Below are 20,341 nucleotides of genomic sequence, written 5' to 3'. Positions count from 1 at the left end.
AAAAAAAAAAAACACAAACCAAAACAAACAAACAAACAAACAAACCGAAAAAGAAAACTTTTCCCCTCGCTTCCTCCTCGCATGCCATCCAGGGCAACAAAGTAAAACGCGCTGTATAAAAAAGTGGCAAAATGAAAAGCGTTAGAAGGTAATTCCTCGGGGCTTTCTACCCCGCCTAGGGGGCGCCGCGTTCGGCTGCGCTCGGCTGCGCTCGGCCTCACTCGGTTCTACTCGGCTCTTCTCGGCCCCTCTGTTCTTCGCCCTGCCCCCTTTTCGACGTCACTCGCCGGTCTCCAGGCAACGGCCCTGGAGCGCCGCGAGCCGGGCTGGCGTTGGCGGTCCGGTCATGTCTCTGCCGCTGCTGCCCGGCTTCTCCGTCGGCCGGAACGTGAGTGGTACAGACGGGACGTCCCTTCCTTTCCCTCTAGCCTCGTTGCCCGAGGGCCAGAGCGAGGAAAAGATGAGCTTAAGGCTGTCGGCAGGGCTGGCAGCAGGGGGCGTGGAGAGGGCGTTGTGGAGCTGAGCGCATCACTGCCTGCAGGGATAATTTGCTGAGTACTGTGCCGTGAAGTGATGTGAGGAGGGAGGAAGGATTTGGGAATGACACTGGAGGTGTTGCCTTTAAGTAGCAGACAGGGCAGTACGGGCTTTCTTAATAAGTGTGAAATATCTGGAGGGGAATCTGGTTTTCATGCTGTGAGCTGAAGGAGGGGGGACAGACTCTTTAGCAGGCACTGTGGTGATGGAACAAGGGAGATGGTTTCAAGCTCAAAGAAGGTAGAATTAGGTTGGATATAAAGAAAAAGTATTTTATAGCGAGGGTAGTGACACACTGGAACAGGTTGCCCAGAGATGTGGTGGATGCCCCATCTCTGCAGACTTTCAAGGTTGGATCACCTGGGCAACCTGACGAAGCTGTGGTGTCCCTGTTCACTGCAGGGGAGTAGGGCCAGGTGGCCTTTAAGGGTCCCTTCCAACTCTAAGTATTCTATGAAATGACCAGCAAAGCCCTGGTTTCTGCAGCCCAACTGCTGGGTGCTTGGCTGGCTCCTGAGCCTAGTTCCTCCTGTGAGGGGTAGTACCAAAGGTGTAGGGAGGAAGAGTTTCCAAATCGTTTGTTAAGACGCACACACTAATGCCAACGATACCATGAGCCTCAGCACCACTTAAGATGAGATTGCTCCATGCTGTTAGCATATCTGGGAGCCCACTCTATGAGCAATAAATCAGCCTGCATGAAGTGCAGCCCAGTGGAAAATCTCTCTCTAAAGAGGAAGGACAGGTAGAAGCAAGAGTAGCTACCTAGGTAGTCATATAAGGAGAATGAAACTGGGTAGAAATATGTGGGCTCCCCAGCCTCATTGGTGTGTGAGAATTGTGGGGTACCTGCCAACACGTCACTTCTTGCAGGACCTCTTACAAGCAGCAAGGATATTCCATGTGACTTCTTCCCCATGGTCAGCAGGCTGGTACCATTATTTTAGAAGGGAAAGGAGAAAAGAGTTGGTGGTGAACACTGTTTTCTGAATTCAAATTTGTATTGTAAAGAATTGGTTGTGTATGTACCACTTCAGATAGCTGCTAAGTGGGCACATCAGAAGCAGTGAAATTGGTGTGTACCATTCTTATCTGCTAGGTGGAGATAGAATAACAAATTGCTATGCAGGAACTAATTGTTCTGTAGTTTTCATTTTAAATCAGTTGATGGAGATTATTGTTTTTGGGGTTGTGATAGAGCTGTCTTCAGAGCCCTACTGCAGCTGGCTTTGGAGAAGCTTTGTAACAGAGATAAGACCCAGTGTTTGACTACACATGGTTGAGGAGAGTTAACATACAGAAAACAGTGAACACGTCATACTGAGTGCATATAGTGCATGTATGTGCAATGAGAACTACAGATGAGAAAACAAGTTAAAATCACCACAAGACGGTGTTGTGATGCCATAGTTACACTGTTGTGAAAACTCCTAATTGCACTTTTTGTACAGTCCTTAGTTTAGTGGGAGTAATAATGATAGCTGGCCCTACTTGAAAAGCATTTGATCTCTTCATAGCTGTTGGCTATTCAATTTAATTTCATTCGCAAGTGAGAGGCCAAGAAGAACACATTTAAAGGAGGAAAAAAAATTAAAAATGACTGCCATAGATATATTGATAAGGAAACATTTTCTTGCTGGTACTGTGACCACTGCCATCAGTGTTTCTTATCACACAGAAACAGTAGTAGCAAAGCATTTCCTGAAGAGGGATGAGCAGGGGATAGGGAACTGCTGCTGCTGTCAGTCCTTGGTTTATAATTATGGGTATTAATTCCACTCTTGTTCTTATCACTGTTCAAGCTACTGCTGCAATCCTCTGTTCTCTGCCTTCAATACTACCTGCTGCATACAGAGGCTCTCAAAAGGTGGAAGAGGTATACGTGTCCATTTGGATGTATTTAATGAGAAGGGTGAGCTCCCACAGAAAACCAGGGCTTTAAGGTGGTTTCAACACCAATAACTCCAGGGCAGCAAGGATTGCCTCTGGCAAAGGGGAATTAAGAAATCCTTACACAGCGCTTGCATCTTTGTTTCTAAGGGTCACTGGCTCTTGCAGTACAGCTCCTCTACGATTATTATTACTCTCTGACAGCTCTACCAGGAATGCTTGCTTCCTATCCAGCCTGCGAGCAGAAAAGCTTCATCTCAAGCTGCGTGCATCTTCCCTTTGCTGCTGAAGGCCAAAGACTGCAAGGCCTGGTGCTGCAAAAAGGCAGCAACCCCTGTGTGATGTCTATCTTATTGTTTTTCCCCTTAACTGTAACTGACTGGTACCTCTTTCCAATTCATGCCCCAGAGCAATGCTGCTGCTGTGGTTCTGTTTAACTGAGACAAAACCTAACTGCTCCGGCATTGCAGCAAATTAGAGTAGAGGGTAATACACCAAGGTGATAGACACTTTCAAAATAGCTGGAGTGGTTCCTATGGTAACATAACATAGCATTTCCTCAGCTCTAAGAGAAGAGCTGGGCTGAAGGTGCCATGCATGTGAGGGCTGGTTTCCCCTGCCCTGACAGCACTGGGGAATGGCCTTACCCTGCCTGGCAGGGCATGGGGATCCCCTGTGGTGCACCACCCTGTTGAGTTAAGATGTTAATGGTCATTTATTTTTGTGAATACATACTAGCTTTGTTCCTGTCACCAAAGCCAACATAAAATAGCCAAAGAAAGACCAAACACTGCTGTATCTTCTACCTGCAAATTCTGGCTGGTATGAAAATTGTGCAATAGAGAGGTTTTCAGCTTTGCCAATGCAAGTTATATATGTGCCAACACACACACAAAAAAATCACATGCCTCAATACCCACGTTTCATGCTGCACATGGCAGAAACACTACGTGTAAAAGGTTTGCTCTGTTACTCCAAGAGTGTGAGTGTGGACTGTGGCAGGAATGTTTCTGGTGACAGTACAGTCATGCTGTGACTTCCTCTGCTAGTGTTACTGATCCACCTCCTGCTGTGAAAGGCACCTTCTGACAGCAGGCTGCTGTTCTTGCCTTGTATCAGCAGCTGATGGAAAGGACTATTCCTGTGGGTTGGATTAAGTGAGTTCTCTCTGACCAGTGCTTTTCTGTGCCTGAGGTTTGGAATCCTCCTCAGAGAGGGAATTCTTTTCAATTCCATTCTCTTGGAGACTCAGACAAAGACTTTATAGATCTTGGGGGATAAAAGAGTGATACTTGAGAGTATCCATTTCTGCTGCAAACTCTATTGGCATAGAACAAATTCCCTCTCTTCCTTGTTTATTGCAGTAGCTTGGAATTGCCCTCACTTGTGCTACCATTGCTGTCTCTGGATTTTTCCTGGTTTAACTATTTTCTGCTGCTCTGTAATCATTGCTGTCAAAATGGGACATTCATTTTCCTTGTCAGAGTGCTTTCCAAGCTCTTTATGCTGTGCCTTCCCCTGCTCCAGGCTCCGGCCTTCGTTCCTGAGCCCCTTCCACTGTTTGCTGCCTCACTCCCCAGGTCTGTCTGCTCACAGCCCTGGCCCAAATCTTTCTTAGCTTTCCATCAGGGCTGCATTTTTGATTGCTTCCTTTATACTAGACTGTTGTCTCCTCTCAGGTTGTCCTAGCTCTGGCAGTAAGAGCAAGCTTGTCATTCTGTTCCAGGCAGAAAGATGGTGCATCACCTTCTGGGACATGTTAGAGGGACACCACTGCAGCTGGGAACAAAGTCTTAGGGCAATCCTCCTTTTACAATACCACTCATCCCTAACCATACTGAAATCTCTGAAGGTGAATGGAGACAATACCTGTGGCTGAAATGTGGCTTTTCAGTAGGAAATGGTTTTAAACTGAGACAGGGGAGGTTTAGGTTAGATATTAGGAGGAATTTTTTCACTCAAAGGGTGGTGATGCACTGGAACAAGTTGCCCAAGGAGGTTGTGGATGCCCCATCCCTGGAGGCATTCAAGGCCAGGCTGGATGTGGCTCTGGGCAGCCTGGCCTGCTGGTTGGCGGCCCTGCACGTAACAGGGGGGTTGAAACTGGATGATCATTCTGGTCCTTTTCAACCCAGGTCATTCTATGATTCTATGAAATGAGTGCTTGCTTTGTGAGAGATGCTACTTGTGTTGTGAGAACTGGTGCTACTTGTCTCACTTCTGTTCACTGGCGTGACGTGTTTCAAGAGGGCAGGATTCTGCATGGATTTCAGTGGCATAGCATGCAGCATTTACTTGTATTTCTGTTATTTAGCTGAAACAACTAGGACACCATATCAGCAGTCCAAAGTAGTTCAGAAATGTCACTGTTCATCCCAATACAGGATTTGAGCCAGGACTCCACAGTGCAGCTGCAATTAAAAATGAACATGGGGAAGAGTAACACAGTGCTGCCAGTGGCTTTTGCCCTAACTCCCCGTGGCATTTGCTTCACAAGATGTGGCCCCTGGGACAGTGGCTGTGGTGACAAATTTCTACTTGTGTTTGGTTCAGCTGAAAAGTACAGCTTCCTCCTGTGACTGTACCAGAGTATTGAAGAGCAAGATGCTGAGAGCACGGGGCAGTGCACCCCAGTGGCTGAGTCCACAAAACTTCAGAGAATCCCAACCTTCACATTCGTCATTGTTGAATGTATCCCCAATACTTATTTCAGGCTCACTGCACAGAAAATGGCCAGCTTTGTTCAGCTGATCTACAGCCAGCATTAGCACAGCTGACACAGTAAAGCTCTTTCCCTGCACTGTCACAGATTTCTTTTAGAAGTCGCTTAATACTGCTGTGGATGTAATGTGATGTTCTGTCACTATTTTCGGTTGGATGCTGTCTGGGTTCGTTAGCTGAAGTTTCTCAAATGTCATTTTTCTCTTTTGCAATCTTCCATTGTAATTACTCTTTTGCTTAAAAAGAAAAGCCTTTTGCTTAAAACCTGCTCATGTTTCTAGAGGAGACTTCGGTGATCTTCACAGAGGAGCTTATAAGTAGTACTGTGATTATTGATCTAAAATGATCTTTCTGTAAAAAGCTACAGGAACTCCACAAAAGATTCTTAGTAGAATTGCAGCTGTTGGGCCACTTATTTTTCAAATCACACCTTGAACTCTGTTGTGATTTCAGCCCTAAGAAAATTTCCACCAGGTGCAAACGTGGATTTCTTTGACAAACAATTTCTCACACTGTAACTGACCAAAGCCCAGTAAAGGATGGACAGAAAATGCTTTTTGAAGAAGCTTTGAGGACATTAAGGGACTTTCCTTTGCTCAGGATAGCTGCCACCCTTATTGCGCTTTAATAACTTTGCTTTTCTCCCTTACTCACGCTTTGGTAATAGGCAGAGAAGAAGTACTTGCTGTGTCAAAATGGATCTGCTGGTGTATGGAGCTTTTAGTGTAAATGAGATGTTTTTGCCCACGAATTTCCTTTTTAAATCTCAGCTTGACTCTAGCTATTCCATATTAGACCTAACAAATGCTGAAATCTCCCTCCTGTTCTGTCTTCTCCCCAGCTTTCTATCAGCTTATCAGGGAACAAAAGTAATAATAAAAAAGGGAACAGAACAAGAAAGGGCAGCTTGCTAGTTTCCAAAAAACAGGGAGAAAACCATCCTTACTGGCAATCTGCTGGGGAGGAGTGGCAGACCCAGCCAGTTCTCCCCGGCCATCGTCCTCACCTGCAGAAACAGTGCTGTGGGCCTCAGGGAAGGGTGGGATGACCGAGGGAAGGTCTTCTCTTAATGCCTATACGTCAGTGCTTGTGCTGTGCACAGAAGCATGACATTTAGTATCACAGCTCAAAAATAAATACATTAAAAAAAAGGTGCTGATATTAAATATTTTGTTTTGGGCATCTTTCCTGCAAATATGCAGCTCTTCTTTTAATCTTGTTAAATTCTTGGCTTGAGCGATGTTGCATGGCAGGGAGGCCCATAGGCCAACTTTGTTACACAATAAATATTTCCTTGTGTTGATTTTGTCTTTTATTTCTTAAATAATTCAAGAACCCTTGTTCTTGAATAACTTTTTGTCCTCCTCATGTGTCCTTTATCTTATGCTACATGCTGTTTGCCCTTTCTACTCACCTTTATTCAAAACTCTGCTTGCATTTAGGCACTTCCTCTGGGGAAACGTATCCATACTCTCATTCATTCCTGCTATCAGTATGGGAGCCCCATCTCACCTTGCAGCATCTGCTTTGAAGGGTGCTGCTTAGCCCAGCCTTTGTTAACCTAAGCAGGGTACGGCCATTGATTTTTATGGCATTAAAAATAATCAGTTATAAAAATAATAAGTAATGTGGGTTTTTTGCATACCACTGCCCTTGCATTATAAGCAAAATCTAAACTAAGGTAGGGATTGAGCTGTTTGTTGAGCTGAGGGGGAGCTCTCCTTCCTGTGTCATTGAGCTTAGAGCACCGTTGAGATTTTCACCTTCGGTGTGCACTAGTTTGTGTATATGAGCAGTGAATGTTATGAGCCAAAGGTTAGCTGCCTTTCAGATTCCTCACTCAATTTCATATTGGCAGAATAAAATAACTAGTCAGCTCCTTTCAGATTTTGCTGCTCCACTGCTTTCACTCTTCCCAGAATATTGGATGTGTATTATATTATTCTGGAGCACTCAAACGTTGCCATGATGAACAACATTTCTCTTGGCCAATTTTTATTCATGATGGTAATGCATTGTTGTCTAAACCTTTTTGGGGAGCACTGGTTTAAATGTGTGTGCTCTAATTACTGTTGCTCAGCCTTCAAGGAATCATTAAGGTTGGAAAAGACCACTAAGAGCACCAGTCCAACCAGCAGCCCATCCCACCATGCCCACTGCCCACGTCCCTCAGTGCCACATCCACACGGCTCCTGAACACCTCCAGGGACAGTGACTCCACCACCTCCCTGGGCAGCCTGTGCCACTGCATCACAGCTCTTTCTGAGAAAAAATTATTCCTAATATCCAACCCCAACCTTCCAAATGCAGTGGGAGAGGCAGTTCTGTCCCTCTGCTACATTACTGACATATCTGCTCCAGTGGAGCTTGGAGAATTATGCTGTCCAGCCTTTCCATTGCCTGGGTCCTTCCTGTGCTCTTCCCTAGCATCAGTTCCTCCCCTTTCAGCCTCAGCTTTCCTCACGGTCCCTCAGCCCCAGGCTGAGGGTTGGGGGCACAACTCAGCTGTTCCAAAGCATTTCAAGGATTTGAAGGAACCAGGAAAGGAGCAGAGTAAGAGGAGCTAACAGGTCAATACTGCCGCTAATGGGAGGAAGGGTTTGTGGTGCTGTCTCCTGTGTTTGCTCTTCCTGTTTGTCTGATCTGTGTGGGGTAGCTGCCTCTGTGTGAGGGAGCAGGCCAGTAGAGCAGGAGCATTCCCACAGGCAGGACTGGTGCTCTTTGGAGACTTTTTTGCATCACTTCAAGGCAGCCTCCAGTACTAGTCAGGAAATGTGAGCAGGCAGGATGGCTTTCTTTGCAGTTGGTTGTTTCTAAGGACTCGATCTGTAACTGCCTGAAAAACAATAATAATGTAAAAAAAAAATTGCTACACAGGTTATCTTTTGAAATAAGCCTGGATAGAATAAATTTTCTGTCTTTTGATTCAGCTCCAGATTCCCAAAATCGAAGTGTGTTCAGGATTATGCATTTTGCACTCCGCAGTTCAAATATAAAGAAGGTCTTCAACATAAGTTATGACAGCAGACTGTTTTCTGGGTGCTCCTGAAGTGTTTCTATTTGACCTGTGGGGTTCTATAGAGGAAGCTTTCCCCCCGCTACTTTTTGCATTCTTCTCATGGGTGACTTGCTTCCTTATTCCATAGTCCTTATTGCGAGGAAGAAGAAGAGGGGGACAACAGCTGGTATCATCCTATTTTTCAGCCTGGCTATGTTACCAGAATGCCTTTCCATTTTGATCTGTAAGACAGAAAATTGACTACTGAAATAATGTCACTTCACAGGCAGCACTCAAGTTGTTACAGGTTCTCAGATAGTATTAAAGGTACTTACAGAAAAACTTCTATGTGATTTATCACCCTTGCATAGCTAGGTAACTCTTATGAATTTAAAACCACACATTAAAATGTCGTTTTCTCTCTTTGCTTCCAAATTTTTGACAGTTAGGGAAAGAAAAGTTCCACAAATCGCAGCACTGGGGCTACTGCAATAATGTTGCTATGCTGCTTGCAGAAGATAAACCTGGAATAGGAGGTGAACCATTACCTGGACAGAAGCTGAAACCTAAATCCAGCGTGTTTCCTGCAGAGCTTGGATGTGGTGCTCCTGCCTGGATAGCATTTGACAAGCAGGTATGTGGAAATCAGTATCTGTATGTTTTTTTAGGAACAGATACAATATGACAGATGTGAAATTCAGTCAAATACTTCAGAAGATTAGTTTTTGTGTGGAGAAATGTTCCTAGACAAACAAAAAAGGTGGCAACTTCTGTTTTTCCATAATACTGATATGTTGTATAATTAAGGTAAACATATGTTTTACAGCAATATACACAAATACTTCTGCACTGGGATACATCTCCTACGGGACATCATAAAAATAAGGGGGTAGTTAGTATATATCTATTTAAAATAGTGATAGCAAATAATTGATTTGCAACAATGTACTACTTCTTTTCCATTTCTTTGTTTTTCAAATGATCAAACAAGGAAATGTGTAGTTACAGGAATGTAAGAAAGGCCTATGTCCAGGAGAAAATCTGCATGACCACTAACCACAGTGCAGTTCTGTAGGATTAGAATTCCCTTATCTAGTCTTGTTTGTTTGCTCAAAGTCCTGTTGACTTTATTCACATGTAGGGAAATAGATTGTGTCTGTTATAAATACTGGAATTTAGAATTAATATATACATATACTTATTTATTTTGTAAGAGTGTAATGACACCTTTAAAGCTAGAGAGTTATCAAATAACTGTTATCTAGATGATATGAATTTTCAAGCACGCTGTCATTACTTTCCTTTTTAAAATTTACATTAAATGCTACTTGGTGATGGTTTATTTCTAAAGCAATAAGCCTATAATCAGAGAAGGAAAATGATCCAGAAAAAGAAATCATTCAGCAAATTGCAGAAATGTTGCATGACAAAATTATTAGGATATTAAACACTGAAAAGAATGACATAATTTTTGTTTTAAAGTAAAAGTCACATAGATAATTTCAGTATAATTGCCTATTTGTCTCCTTGGCAGACCAGAACTAATGCAAGAAAATGTAAAGCTTGAATAGATAGATACACATTGCCTCTGAAGTCCCTAGTACAAGTCCCTAGTACTGCTCACTTGCTTTTCACCAATGTGCTCAAATGTGAATTGGTATAATGTGCCTAAGTGTTAAGGCCTTGGCCAGTCCTGCACATGTTCTATCTGCACCCTTTTTTTGATATGAAACAGTGCTTTTGTTTCTTGGGGACATACCCGTTAGCAGGATTTGGGTCCAAGTTTATGAAATAAATGAGTTAAGTAGAAAGCAAGGGGACCTGCTGGTGAAATGAGCTAGCTAGCTACTCTCTTTGTCTCATCAGTGTATTCCTACACAGGGCAATCAATGCAGGATGGGAGTTTACAGGTTTGGAATTAAACTCTGGAAGGCTCACGTCTCTCTTTTTTTAAATTATAGATAGTTAAAGAGTACTACCCAACTAATTTATCCTCCCCAGGTAGGAGCCTGAAATGGCATTATGCCTGCCAGTGCTGCAGTTTGTGATGCAGCCAAGTGGACTCCATGAAAAATGAAGAAGTGTTAATGTTTTTAAATGTACTCTGCTTTCTTACCCATTTTTCTTTCCAACTTTCAGCAGTACTAGTTTGTTGGAGGAAGGACGGGCGTAATACTTCATATTAAGTGGGTTAAGAAATAGTTTTTGTAACTTCATATGCCTAATAGGAAGCAGGTGTAAACTTAATTTCTTCTGTGATTAAATACATACACAAGGCTTCCTGGGCTTGAAAAGATGTTTATAATTTGACTTCCACAGGTGCTAGGGAAACTGCATGCCAACTTTGCAATATGCCACAGAGTTTGTTCAATATTTGTTACTTCCAATTTCATGCCCAACTTCTAATTTCTAAAAAAAAGGGCTACTGTACACAGCAGTGTACTACAGATGACGCATAAGTTAGGAAATGTTGAATTTTGACTATTTCTAAAAGTAAGTTTATTTTAAAATGTAAAATAAGTCATCATCTTTTATGTTCCTTCTCCACCCTTTCTGAATTATGTTTCAATCTGCAAAAATGCAGTTGGCTGCTGAGCGTGTGCCAGTTGTACACTAGCATGCTCATAAAGAAGTTGCAGAAGAGTTTCCACAAAGTCATCAGGTGACGTAGACCAGGACATGCTTAGTGAAAGGGATAATTACAGTCTATTTAATGCTCAATTCTGTTTGAAAATAGACCCTTTCACCTGGCTGGTGTCTCATGAGAAGGCTGTTGTCAGAAATGTCTGCTGACAGAATTAAAAACAGTTAATAATCAAATAGCACAGTTGAACAATATGCTTGTCAGAAATTCTTACTTTAGTGAGACTAGCAAAACAGGGAGAAGAGAGTACACGCATCCTGGAGTTGTATGGCTTATCACCAGATGGGCAAGGGGTGAAGTTCAACTCCGTGTTGGCTGAGCCCTCAGGATTCTCAGATACATGGGTTTCAAACATTTTTAAGCCCAGGTCTGCCAGATGCTCACTGGAATGAAGCAACTAAGTTCCTGTTTTTCCACTGTGTTGTTTTGTCTAATGAACCAAGAATGAAGATTGTTGAATTTATTAATCATTACAAAAATGAATTATGAGTTAGCACTGATATGACCCACATATTTGGTTGGAGGTGCTGGTGGTGGAAGCCTAGTTTTTAGTAAAAAACAGACTCTTGCACACTCTTACCACAGCTAGCATCCTGGTACATACTACACTACAAAATAGATGTTTCTTGAACATTCCCTTGAACATGGTCTTGGTGATTAAAGAACATGAATGATACCAAGAAGTATAAAAATCGTTTGCAAAGTTTGATCTGAGATCTCCTGACATTAACACCATTGGAGTAAACCACTGAATATTTCACCTGTGAAGGCTTTTTTCTTGCGTTATTTCTCTCCCAAGAAACCACAGAGAGGCCAGTAGGTGTGCTCTCTGAGATTTCCTTTCTTGCTGAATTGCAGAATAAGGTAAGTTTTGAAATGACAGTATTGCACGGCTCTAAGTGACTCCTGAAAAAATATAATTTTTCTCATAGTCTTCCATACCACTCATTAGAGAGCTTGCAAGACCTGCTTGAAAAGGACTCTCCTTTTTACTTACCTCAATGGTAAAGCCATTACTGTCATTATTTTCCAGGAATTCATTGAATAGAAGTCTAAAAGTTTCTTCATGAATTAGGTAGCTCATTGTGCCATCAAAAATGCTTTGTTTGGAACAATTTTCAAGCAGCCTGCTGATAGTTTTATACTTGATTTATTTCTTTACTCTGGAGTTCCATCTCTGCTTAAATGTTGTGATAATAAAAATGCCAACCAAAGAATATTAAATTTATGTGATTTAATGTGGATTTCCATTCTTGCATTTCTGAGAAGTAAATCTATCTCCTGAAATCCATACATTTAATTAGCTTATAATGTGCAGAAGTCTATTTTATTGATGCATTATGCAAAAGCATTGAAGACTTTGCTGCTTTATATGTATTTATTGTTTTTAATAGGTACTGTCTTTTGATGCCTATTTTGAGGAAGAAGTGCCAGATAAAAATCAAGAACTATATAGAATAAGACACTGTAAAATATACTTCTACCTTGAAGATGATACAATTCAAGTGGTTGAACCCCAAATGAAAAATAGCGGCATAATTCAAGGTATGTATTTTTAATAGCATTTTAATAATGGTAATTTTTAATATTTTTAATAATTTAATAAAAATTTTTTGCTGAAAGTGTAAATACTTCCAGTGAAGTCTTGGTCCATTTTAAGGAATACATGACATGAATTCTTAATATTTAAATGGACAGTGAGTGAATAGCTGTAATCATCTTATTATGGATCACAATATGAACTTTTCTATTGCCTTACTTTTTGAAGATGTAGGTTTAGTAGGGCAGAATCCATTCATACACACACACACACATTTTTTCTTTAATGTGATCCTTGGTCTTTTTTTGGTTTTGTATCACTTCTGGAAAAGCAATTTGCATTCTGGATTTCCATTCCTGGTCCCGGTTCCTTCCTATGTTAATAAATTCTCTCGCTGAAGCTTTCTTATAGTTTATTAGAAGCTGCAGATATCTTTGCATTTACTGAAGGAGAGCACCTTTTGTGCCTCTGGCTGTTGGTTATGATTAAAATACCCTTGGCTGAGTAGTTTTTCCGTGACACTTCTAAGCTGCCTTTCCTCAGAGTCATATCACTACACTTGGGCCAGCCTGAGGACTTGTGGAGAAAAGTTTAGTAAGCTGATTTACTGGAGTATTAATGAACTTGGTTTACATTAAGAAAATGTGATCTGGCAGTCAACATCCTATTGCAGAAAGGGAGTACAGCTGCTGCTTCTTGATATTTATAGGTCACTGCCAAAATTAAAAAAAAGAAATTGCAAGAGATGTAGTCCAGATAAGCAGAATGTCTTGGGATGAGTATTTTGGGCTGACTGCACCTCCCAGTCCCAGAAGATAGTTTATACATTTTGGTGGATCTTTGCACAGCAATTTAGAATTTTTTTTTTTAAATTAACTCTTTAATTGTGATATTCTTTTCCAAGATGATCAGACGCTATCAATTTATTTGTCTACAGAATAGGATAACATTTAAAAGTATTAAGCATTACATTTCTGTTGTACCTGGGATAAAGTTGCCTGGGAATTTTATCTTAGAGTAGTACTTTGAACCCTGCTTTCCCTGTATTGAAAAGTTCTTGCCAGAAATTTTGCTGGCTGTTCAGCAGGAACTGATTCTGAATTCAGAGGAACCTCATCCTACTCCTACTAGGGCAATTGATTTTTCATGACCTAAAGAAAAGCATATTGGATCTTTTCACCTGGGAATTTATAAGACACCCTCACTCCAGCTACCTCTGTGAGGCTGGAAACATTCTCAGGTGAAGGATTTCCTTGACTTGTGCGTCATGGCAGTGGGAGCAAATGTTTCTAGATTATGTGGCTTGGAACAAATGACTATCAACAAAGGAAATACAGTTAAACTAAGAAGCAGAGGTGATGTCCCTGAGAGGGAAGCTAGAAACCAGGTTCATTAATGCAGAAAGTGTAGCAGAAATGCTAGGTTATGGCCTAAAACAGTGATTGAACACCTGGTGGGAAAGCAGGGCCAACCCAAAGGAGCTCAGGTGCAATGCACTTGAGTGACTGGAACGTGTGGAGCCAGGATCCACCCCTTCCCAGACCACATTTAAGGGTTGGCAGTGGAGGCAAGGGTGTCTCACTGGAGATCCTTGCCTACTTGAGGCCTTCAAAGGTAAGTAGATGTTTGTTTGTTGTTTCTGTGTCCATGGCTGCTGCACTGGGGCTTGTTCTCATTTGCTGCAACCTAGACTTGTGCCACTCTGCTGTTACTGGTGTACTTTCCGTCATATTATAGCACTACATCATTATAGAAAGTAAATTCAAGGCTGATTGCTTTGTATCTAGCTGTAAGAATGAGTCTTTTAGGTTGCTACTGCAGTATGAGGTATGTAGTCTACTTCCTCAGGCCCCATGTTCCTGGTAGTCTAGTGATGATCCTGAACTGACAGGAAGACTACAGTTTCCTCCTATTTCCTTGGTTGGATCTTGTGTTAATGGTTGTTGAAGTTATCTTTGGTACAAGATCTAAAATTTACTGCATAGTATTCAAAAGGAAGAGGGATTTTCTCAGTCTTCTATGCAAGGATGTCTTGAAGGCCTCTATAGTTTTGTAAGAGCACTTCTCAATATGAGATAAATGAGTATGTAGAAACACTAATTAGGTGGATTAAAAAGAAGTGTTCCAGTATCTTAAAAGAGCACTTCATTTATTTGTTGCTTGTATCTTAGCTGGTGGAGAATCTCAGTTTATTGGTTGTGTCAAGAAAGGGGGAAGTGCAGTAGATTGAAAGATTCCCAAACCAGTTGGTATATGTTTAGGCTTCACAGCTAATGAGATGACTTTGGGCCTATACTCTATCATAACTATTTACATAAAGATTCTTCTTAAGCTAGAGATTAATCCTATGTAGAAGGGGGGGAGGGGGGAGGATGGAAATGCTTGTCAGAGAATTCTTGCTCCTGTGTGCTTAGGCACTGACTTTATGCTCTATAAATGAATAAAAGCTATGAAACTTACCTTAGGGACAATAAGTTTGTTCTTGAATACATGTAAAAGCGGTCTTAAACTGCTTATTTTCGTAAGAGTATGTATATAAAATGCATAAACCATAAAGTGCTTGTATGTGTATATACATTTATAATCTGCTTAAACCATTACTTTTGCTCAGTTTTGAAATAAAAATCAACCCGTTGCTTCTTTTATATTGTTCATATTCCCTGTTCTGATTGAAAAGAAGACTGAAAAGAACAGAAGCATAACTGCATTGTGAAGCTGTTAGGCTGAAGCATAAAGAATGAAGTTCTTGCCCATGATCATATAAGAAAAGTTGTAACAGGAAGAGAAGCTGAACTGAGCTGAAGTTCAGGGTCTTAACCATAACACTGTCCTCTGTACCTACGCTAAAATCGAATATTTCAGTTAATTAGAATGCCTGAGTTCTGTAGGGGAGAGTTCAACTGTAGGAGAACTTGGCTTGTTGAAATAAGGGCAAATTGTACTGAACAAAAGAACACAGATGTGGGGATGTGGATGATGGAAAAACGTGCGGGGAATTTAAAGAACGGCATAGGCTTAGTCTGTGTGGACAGTTATAGAGTTGCAATTCAGGGAAGAGGTTGCATAAAGGAGGAAAAGAAGTAAGCTTTGGTGGAAAAGATGCTGAATAGATGAACTTTTAATTTATCTTTAGAATGAAGAAGGTAGTGGAGATCCTGATTTGCATGCATACCCAGGTGGAAGAGATGTAACAGAGACAGCTATTCTTAGGAGTCCTCATGAAGAGTAGTTGTTGCAGTGACGGTATAGATCAAAGGTTGATGGTTGGATAGATCGAAGGTAGATCTTTGCTTGTCTGGTTAGTGCTTTGAGGCCACTAGATTACCAGTGCTTGTGCCATACCCCACAAATGAGAGCTTGATGGTCTGAATGGGTCTCTCTGGGCATGGGGGGGTTAAGGAAGTGTTCCTTCTGTGCTCCCCCTGCTGTGGTTAGTATTTGTTGCTTTGCTTGGGAAAAGATTTGGAGAGGCTTATAGACTGCAGGACGACTTTTGTGAAGGAACACCTGGTAAGTAACTTAGAATTCCTAGATTTAATTATGATTTTGCAAAATTAAGACAAATTGGCTTTAAAAAAGCCAGAGAATGTGCTTTTACCAGTGATCAAAATCTCAGAGTGACAAAGTAAGTAATCTGTGGGAAATGCATTCTAGTGACTTTAAAAAGTGCTTTGTGGAATTGGCTTTTATACTTGGACATGAATTTGGACAGTTAAGGTTACTACTGAGAGGCTGAAATCTAAAGTACATCTAATTTTGGAAACTGCCTTGCTACAGATTGGAAAAATATTTTGGAAATTCTTAGGAACACTGGAGGAAATCTATAGAAAGATTCTACAAAACTGCAAAACACAAAAGGATGCAGAGGCCAACCTGAACTTGAGAAACCAGAATCAAAGCAAAAAATACCAGGGCAATCACAATGCACAAGAACTAATCAAAGATAAGGAATGAAGGAAAGAACAGTCAATTTTACCTCATAACAAACTCCGCGATGTTCTTCCAGAGCCAGGAAGCTAATTATTCTCCTTATATAAAAGTACGCTCTCTCTTTAGAGAACCAGTTTAGATGGGACAATACTAGCATTTTGTAGTTCTAATTTTCAGTTCAGAGGACTGTGGCTGGCTGATACTGCCTTATCAAAAGGTTATTTATGTCCCCTGGGGTTAAGTGTAGCTTCCAGAGCAATCCAGGCTTTGAGAGCCAGAGCACAGTAGAGAGGCTGGCTGATTTTCCCCAAGGTCAGCCAGCTGAAGAAGAAAGTGAAGCTGCCTGCTGGCGAGGTTCCCAAGGCTGACTGGCTGAAGAGGAAAGTGCAGTTGGGAAAGTGAAGTTGTAGGCAGCTCCTTCAGTATAACTGATTATCTGAAAGTTTAAGAACTCCTTGGAGCTCTTGAAATAATCATGATCTTGCTTTTTAATGGTGACCAAAGCAGGACCTGGCTATCTTCAGAGATGGGTGACTAAGTAAATATAAGAAACTCCCTTTTTTCTTGGGAGGAACTCTTTGTGTTGCAGGGATAGTGGTCTTCTTTCTGTGTAAACAGTTGGAGTGTGCAAAATCCAAGTGTTACCCATTCCACTCCTCTCTAGTACGCTCCTGAGTAGTGCAGAGGGAGTAAGCTGTGCTGAGGAAATTCTTGATACCACTTTTGTCTTTCTGCAGAGCAATGTAGCAGCAGAGACCAAATTGTGTGTTGCCCAACTGCACATGCTGCCTTGTAAGCAAAAATCTTTCACTGCTATTAAGGTCTCCTTAATAGGGTCTAATAAAGTCTCCTCTGCTGCGGTAGCTGCCAAATACTCAGAAACCCAGAGAGAAGAAAAAATCTGCTACAAATTGTGATGTTGGAACTTGATGGCACCATTATTGGCTGAGAAAAGCAGCACACCAACTTCCTTTACAAGAACACAGTATAGAAGAGCTGTAGGCTGACCAGATGCAAATATTTAGGATCCTGATTTGTACTGCAGTTGGATAGCATACTCAAACTGATAGAAGACATCCATCCTTGGCAATAAGACTGTTGCATGTGCACAGATCCTTCTACAGTGATATCTAACGTGTTTCTAGAAGTAAAAATAGAATTATTTTCCAAAAGAAAGGTCCCAGCATTTTTAAAATTATCCTAACATGAGCTCATCACGTTTTATTAAATTTCAAGTTCAACAATATAAAATATTTTCTCCACGTGTGTAGATCAGGCACAGTGATATCTAATAAAAATGGAGGTTTGCTAGACTTGAGATTATCTATATGAGACATTTTCCATTAGGAAAGAAATTCTTATCCCTTCAGAACAAAATGGGTATATGTACTGTACTTAGAAAAGAGATATGGAAAAAATAGCTGTATGTTTACTTACTGGTTCTGAGGTGAATATAACTTCAGAAAACATGTAAGAAAATTGTAAACAATTATATTTTAAATAAAATTATAATAAAATCTGCATTAATGTGGGGGGTCTGTTCTGGTAAGCACATTATCTCTTTATTTTGTTGGAGCAACTCAATGATTAAGCAAAATTAGGTAAAGTTTTTGAATCGTGTTTTTGTTAATGGCAGTGCTATGGGGTCTTGCATCATGTTAAACATATTTTCTAATTAACATTTCTGTGAAGAGACCTCTTAAATATATGTATGTTTAAGCTGATAGAACTTCAAATTTATTTCATAGTCAAAGGTCAGTAGCCAAAGTGTCAGATTTTGGTACATGTGAAACGTTAGAATGCTGAAAAGCTCTAAAATAATTTATTTAATGTGAATATAAAGTAGAGTTGCTTTGTTGCTTTATTCCCCTGAAAACTTATGGGAGTTGAACTAATTATGACTTATATAGTAAGAGTTTACTCATTATAGGAGTTAGAATTTAACAAACAACTCTGATAATGTAGTTGTGGAAGGTATTTCATACAGATTAGTCCCTAGTGAAATAAACTGAACAGTGAAGAATTTCCATGAAGTAATTCAGAACTAAGGCCAGTAAAACACTAAACATAAATAAACAGCAATATATTTCTCCCACCTTCTCTGCCTCTCTTCATCTTTCCTCCACTCCCTCCTACCCCTAGACCAAAAAAAACAATGCTGAAAAACCTTCAGAAGGAACTTAAAGGGAAACACTACCAGATGCACAGCTGAAGGGCCCTGGAAAAAGTTCTGTAATGAGAGATAATGAGATATTTTTTAGATAATTGTCTACTCTTGTTGTAGTTCAAGTACTAACTTACTATCTTTAGCTTTGGAATTTTTGTGTGTTTACTGTTGTTGTTTTCAAGTTGCACCTTTTATTATTGTAGTTATAAAGTTGTTGGGAAGGTATGGTGGCAAGGAATTGTTGTAGTCATATGGGCTGGTGGTTTCTACCTGGTGTTAGGCAGTGGGTATCTGCATCTGTTACAGGGATATCCAAGTTGGTAAGCACAACAAAGATGGTGAGATTGAGGACTGGACCATCTTTGTATTCTCTATGTATTAGCTTCACACAGTGACACCTTTGTACTGATGTAGCAAAACTTTCACTGCTATTCTTTTTGTTCTCTTGTAATGTTGAAAACAAGAGCTTAGACCCAGCTTTGCTAATCTGAAGTTCTTTGGGAACTCAAACTTTACTCATGATAAATCATAGTTTGTCATATGTGCAGCTGCATAACTTTCCTTTAATGTACGTCTTTCTTATTTAACCTGCTGAGGCTGTTGCTTATAGGGTATTTTTGAAATACTTGTGGTATTTCAGACTCCCAGAATGGTTGAAGCTGGAAGGAATCTCTTAAGATAATCTGGTCCAAGTCGTCTGCTCAAAGCAAGGTCACCTAGAGCAGGGTGTCTATGGCCATAGCCAGTGGGGTTTTCAGTGTCTCCAAGGATGGAAATTCTACAACCTCTCTGGGAAATCTCTTGCAGTATGTTTGCTTAGCATCACAGTAAAAGTATTTCCTTGTGTTTGGATGGAATATGGAATTTCTTATTTATTATTATTTTTTATTTGCACCCATTGCCTCTTCTCTTGTCCCTGGGCACCACCTGGCTTTGTCTTCTTTATTCCTCCCCATCGTGTATTTATAGGCATTGCAGAGATCCCCCTTAAGCTTTTACTGTTCCAGGGTAAGCAGTTTCAGTTCTATCAGCCTTTTCTCATGTGAAGTCTCTTCTCTGTCATCATTGAGTAACTTTTGAAGCATTACCCAATTAATCAATATGAGTTTTCAGCTGATAAACACATAACAGATTACTCCTCCTTTAATGCAGTGAATATAAACAAATGCAATGCTCCAAAAATAATAGTGCCTGCTTTCACAAAAGTACTCTAAAGAAGGAAGCATGTCTACTAGCTCTAGTAAAGTTCAGATCTTTTTTTTTTTTTTTCCTTTTCTCTCTTCCCCCCCCCCCCCGCTTTTTTTTTTTTTTTTTTGTCTACTTTTTACTTCTTTGCTTGGTTGACAGCCCTCCCTGTGGCAGAGGGTTTGGAACTTGACCATCCCTTCCAAACCAAGCCATTCTGTGAATTTTAAGGAAGCTCAGTTGAATGCCCTTGCTTCCAAACTTGATAGGTCAGGTGTTTTCCCTTAGTAGGGCATTTTTTTTTCTTCTATGACCTTGATCGTATATGACTACCGTCACCCCACAGAATGTAAAGACAAATTTTATCTCTCCCGCACATTCCTACCCTGTGATTTTGCACAACACTGTGTTGTTTTTTTTTTTTTTTTTTTTTTTTAGAAGAAAAATTACTTATTCTATTAAGTACAGGAGACTACTTTTCAATGGAAGAGAAAGACGTCTCTTCTGTTAATGAAAGGTTGTGCTGTTCTTATTGGATAAAGTACTGACCAGTTACCTGTGAGGAGCAAATGGGAATTCATTTCTATTTACAAAGGTGCTAACTTTCTGCATTAGCCTAAGTTTTGTGCTTGAACTTGAAGTGCTAGAAGGTGATCATTGTATAGAGGTGTTGTTATTAAAACAAGATCCTCTTATCTGATAGTTCCTTTGCTGAGTGAAGGATAACTT

At 40.7% G+C, this 20,341-nt stretch overlaps 1 protein-coding gene and 1 long non-coding RNA gene across 2 annotated transcripts in view; one reads left to right on the top strand and one right to left on the bottom strand.

Moving 5' to 3' along the window:
* The first annotated feature begins 311 nt into the window (after nucleotides 1–311).
* Nucleotides 312–20,341, top strand: part of EFHC2 (EF-hand domain containing 2) — a 67,498-nt gene continuing 47,468 nt past the window's right edge. Inside the window, exons 1-3 of the mRNA XM_042867571.1 lie at nucleotides 312–388; nucleotides 8,592–8,780; nucleotides 12,185–12,335. Coding sequence (XP_042723505.1) covers nucleotides 347–388; nucleotides 8,592–8,780; nucleotides 12,185–12,335 — 382 coding nt within the window. The 5' untranslated portion in view covers nucleotides 312–346. The remainder of the gene's footprint in view (nucleotides 389–8,591; nucleotides 8,781–12,184; nucleotides 12,336–20,341) is intronic.
* On the bottom strand, nucleotides 8,030–16,485 carry LOC122177831. Its single transcript, XR_006178170.1, has 2 exons — nucleotides 16,307–16,485; nucleotides 8,030–8,388 (listed from the first exon to the last, which is right to left on the bottom strand). It is a non-coding gene; the product is annotated as an uncharacterized LOC122177831 (long non-coding RNA).

Source organism: Lagopus leucura, unplaced genomic scaffold (assembly GCF_019238085.1).
Source record: "Lagopus leucura isolate 7727_CA_CO unplaced genomic scaffold, USGS_WTPT01 Super-Scaffold_100001, whole genome shotgun sequence".
Classification (NCBI taxonomy): Eukaryota; Metazoa; Chordata; class Aves; order Galliformes; family Phasianidae; genus Lagopus; species Lagopus leucura.
The sequence above is the reverse complement of the archived record's forward strand: the minus strand, read 5'-3'. Positions and strand labels throughout refer to the sequence as shown.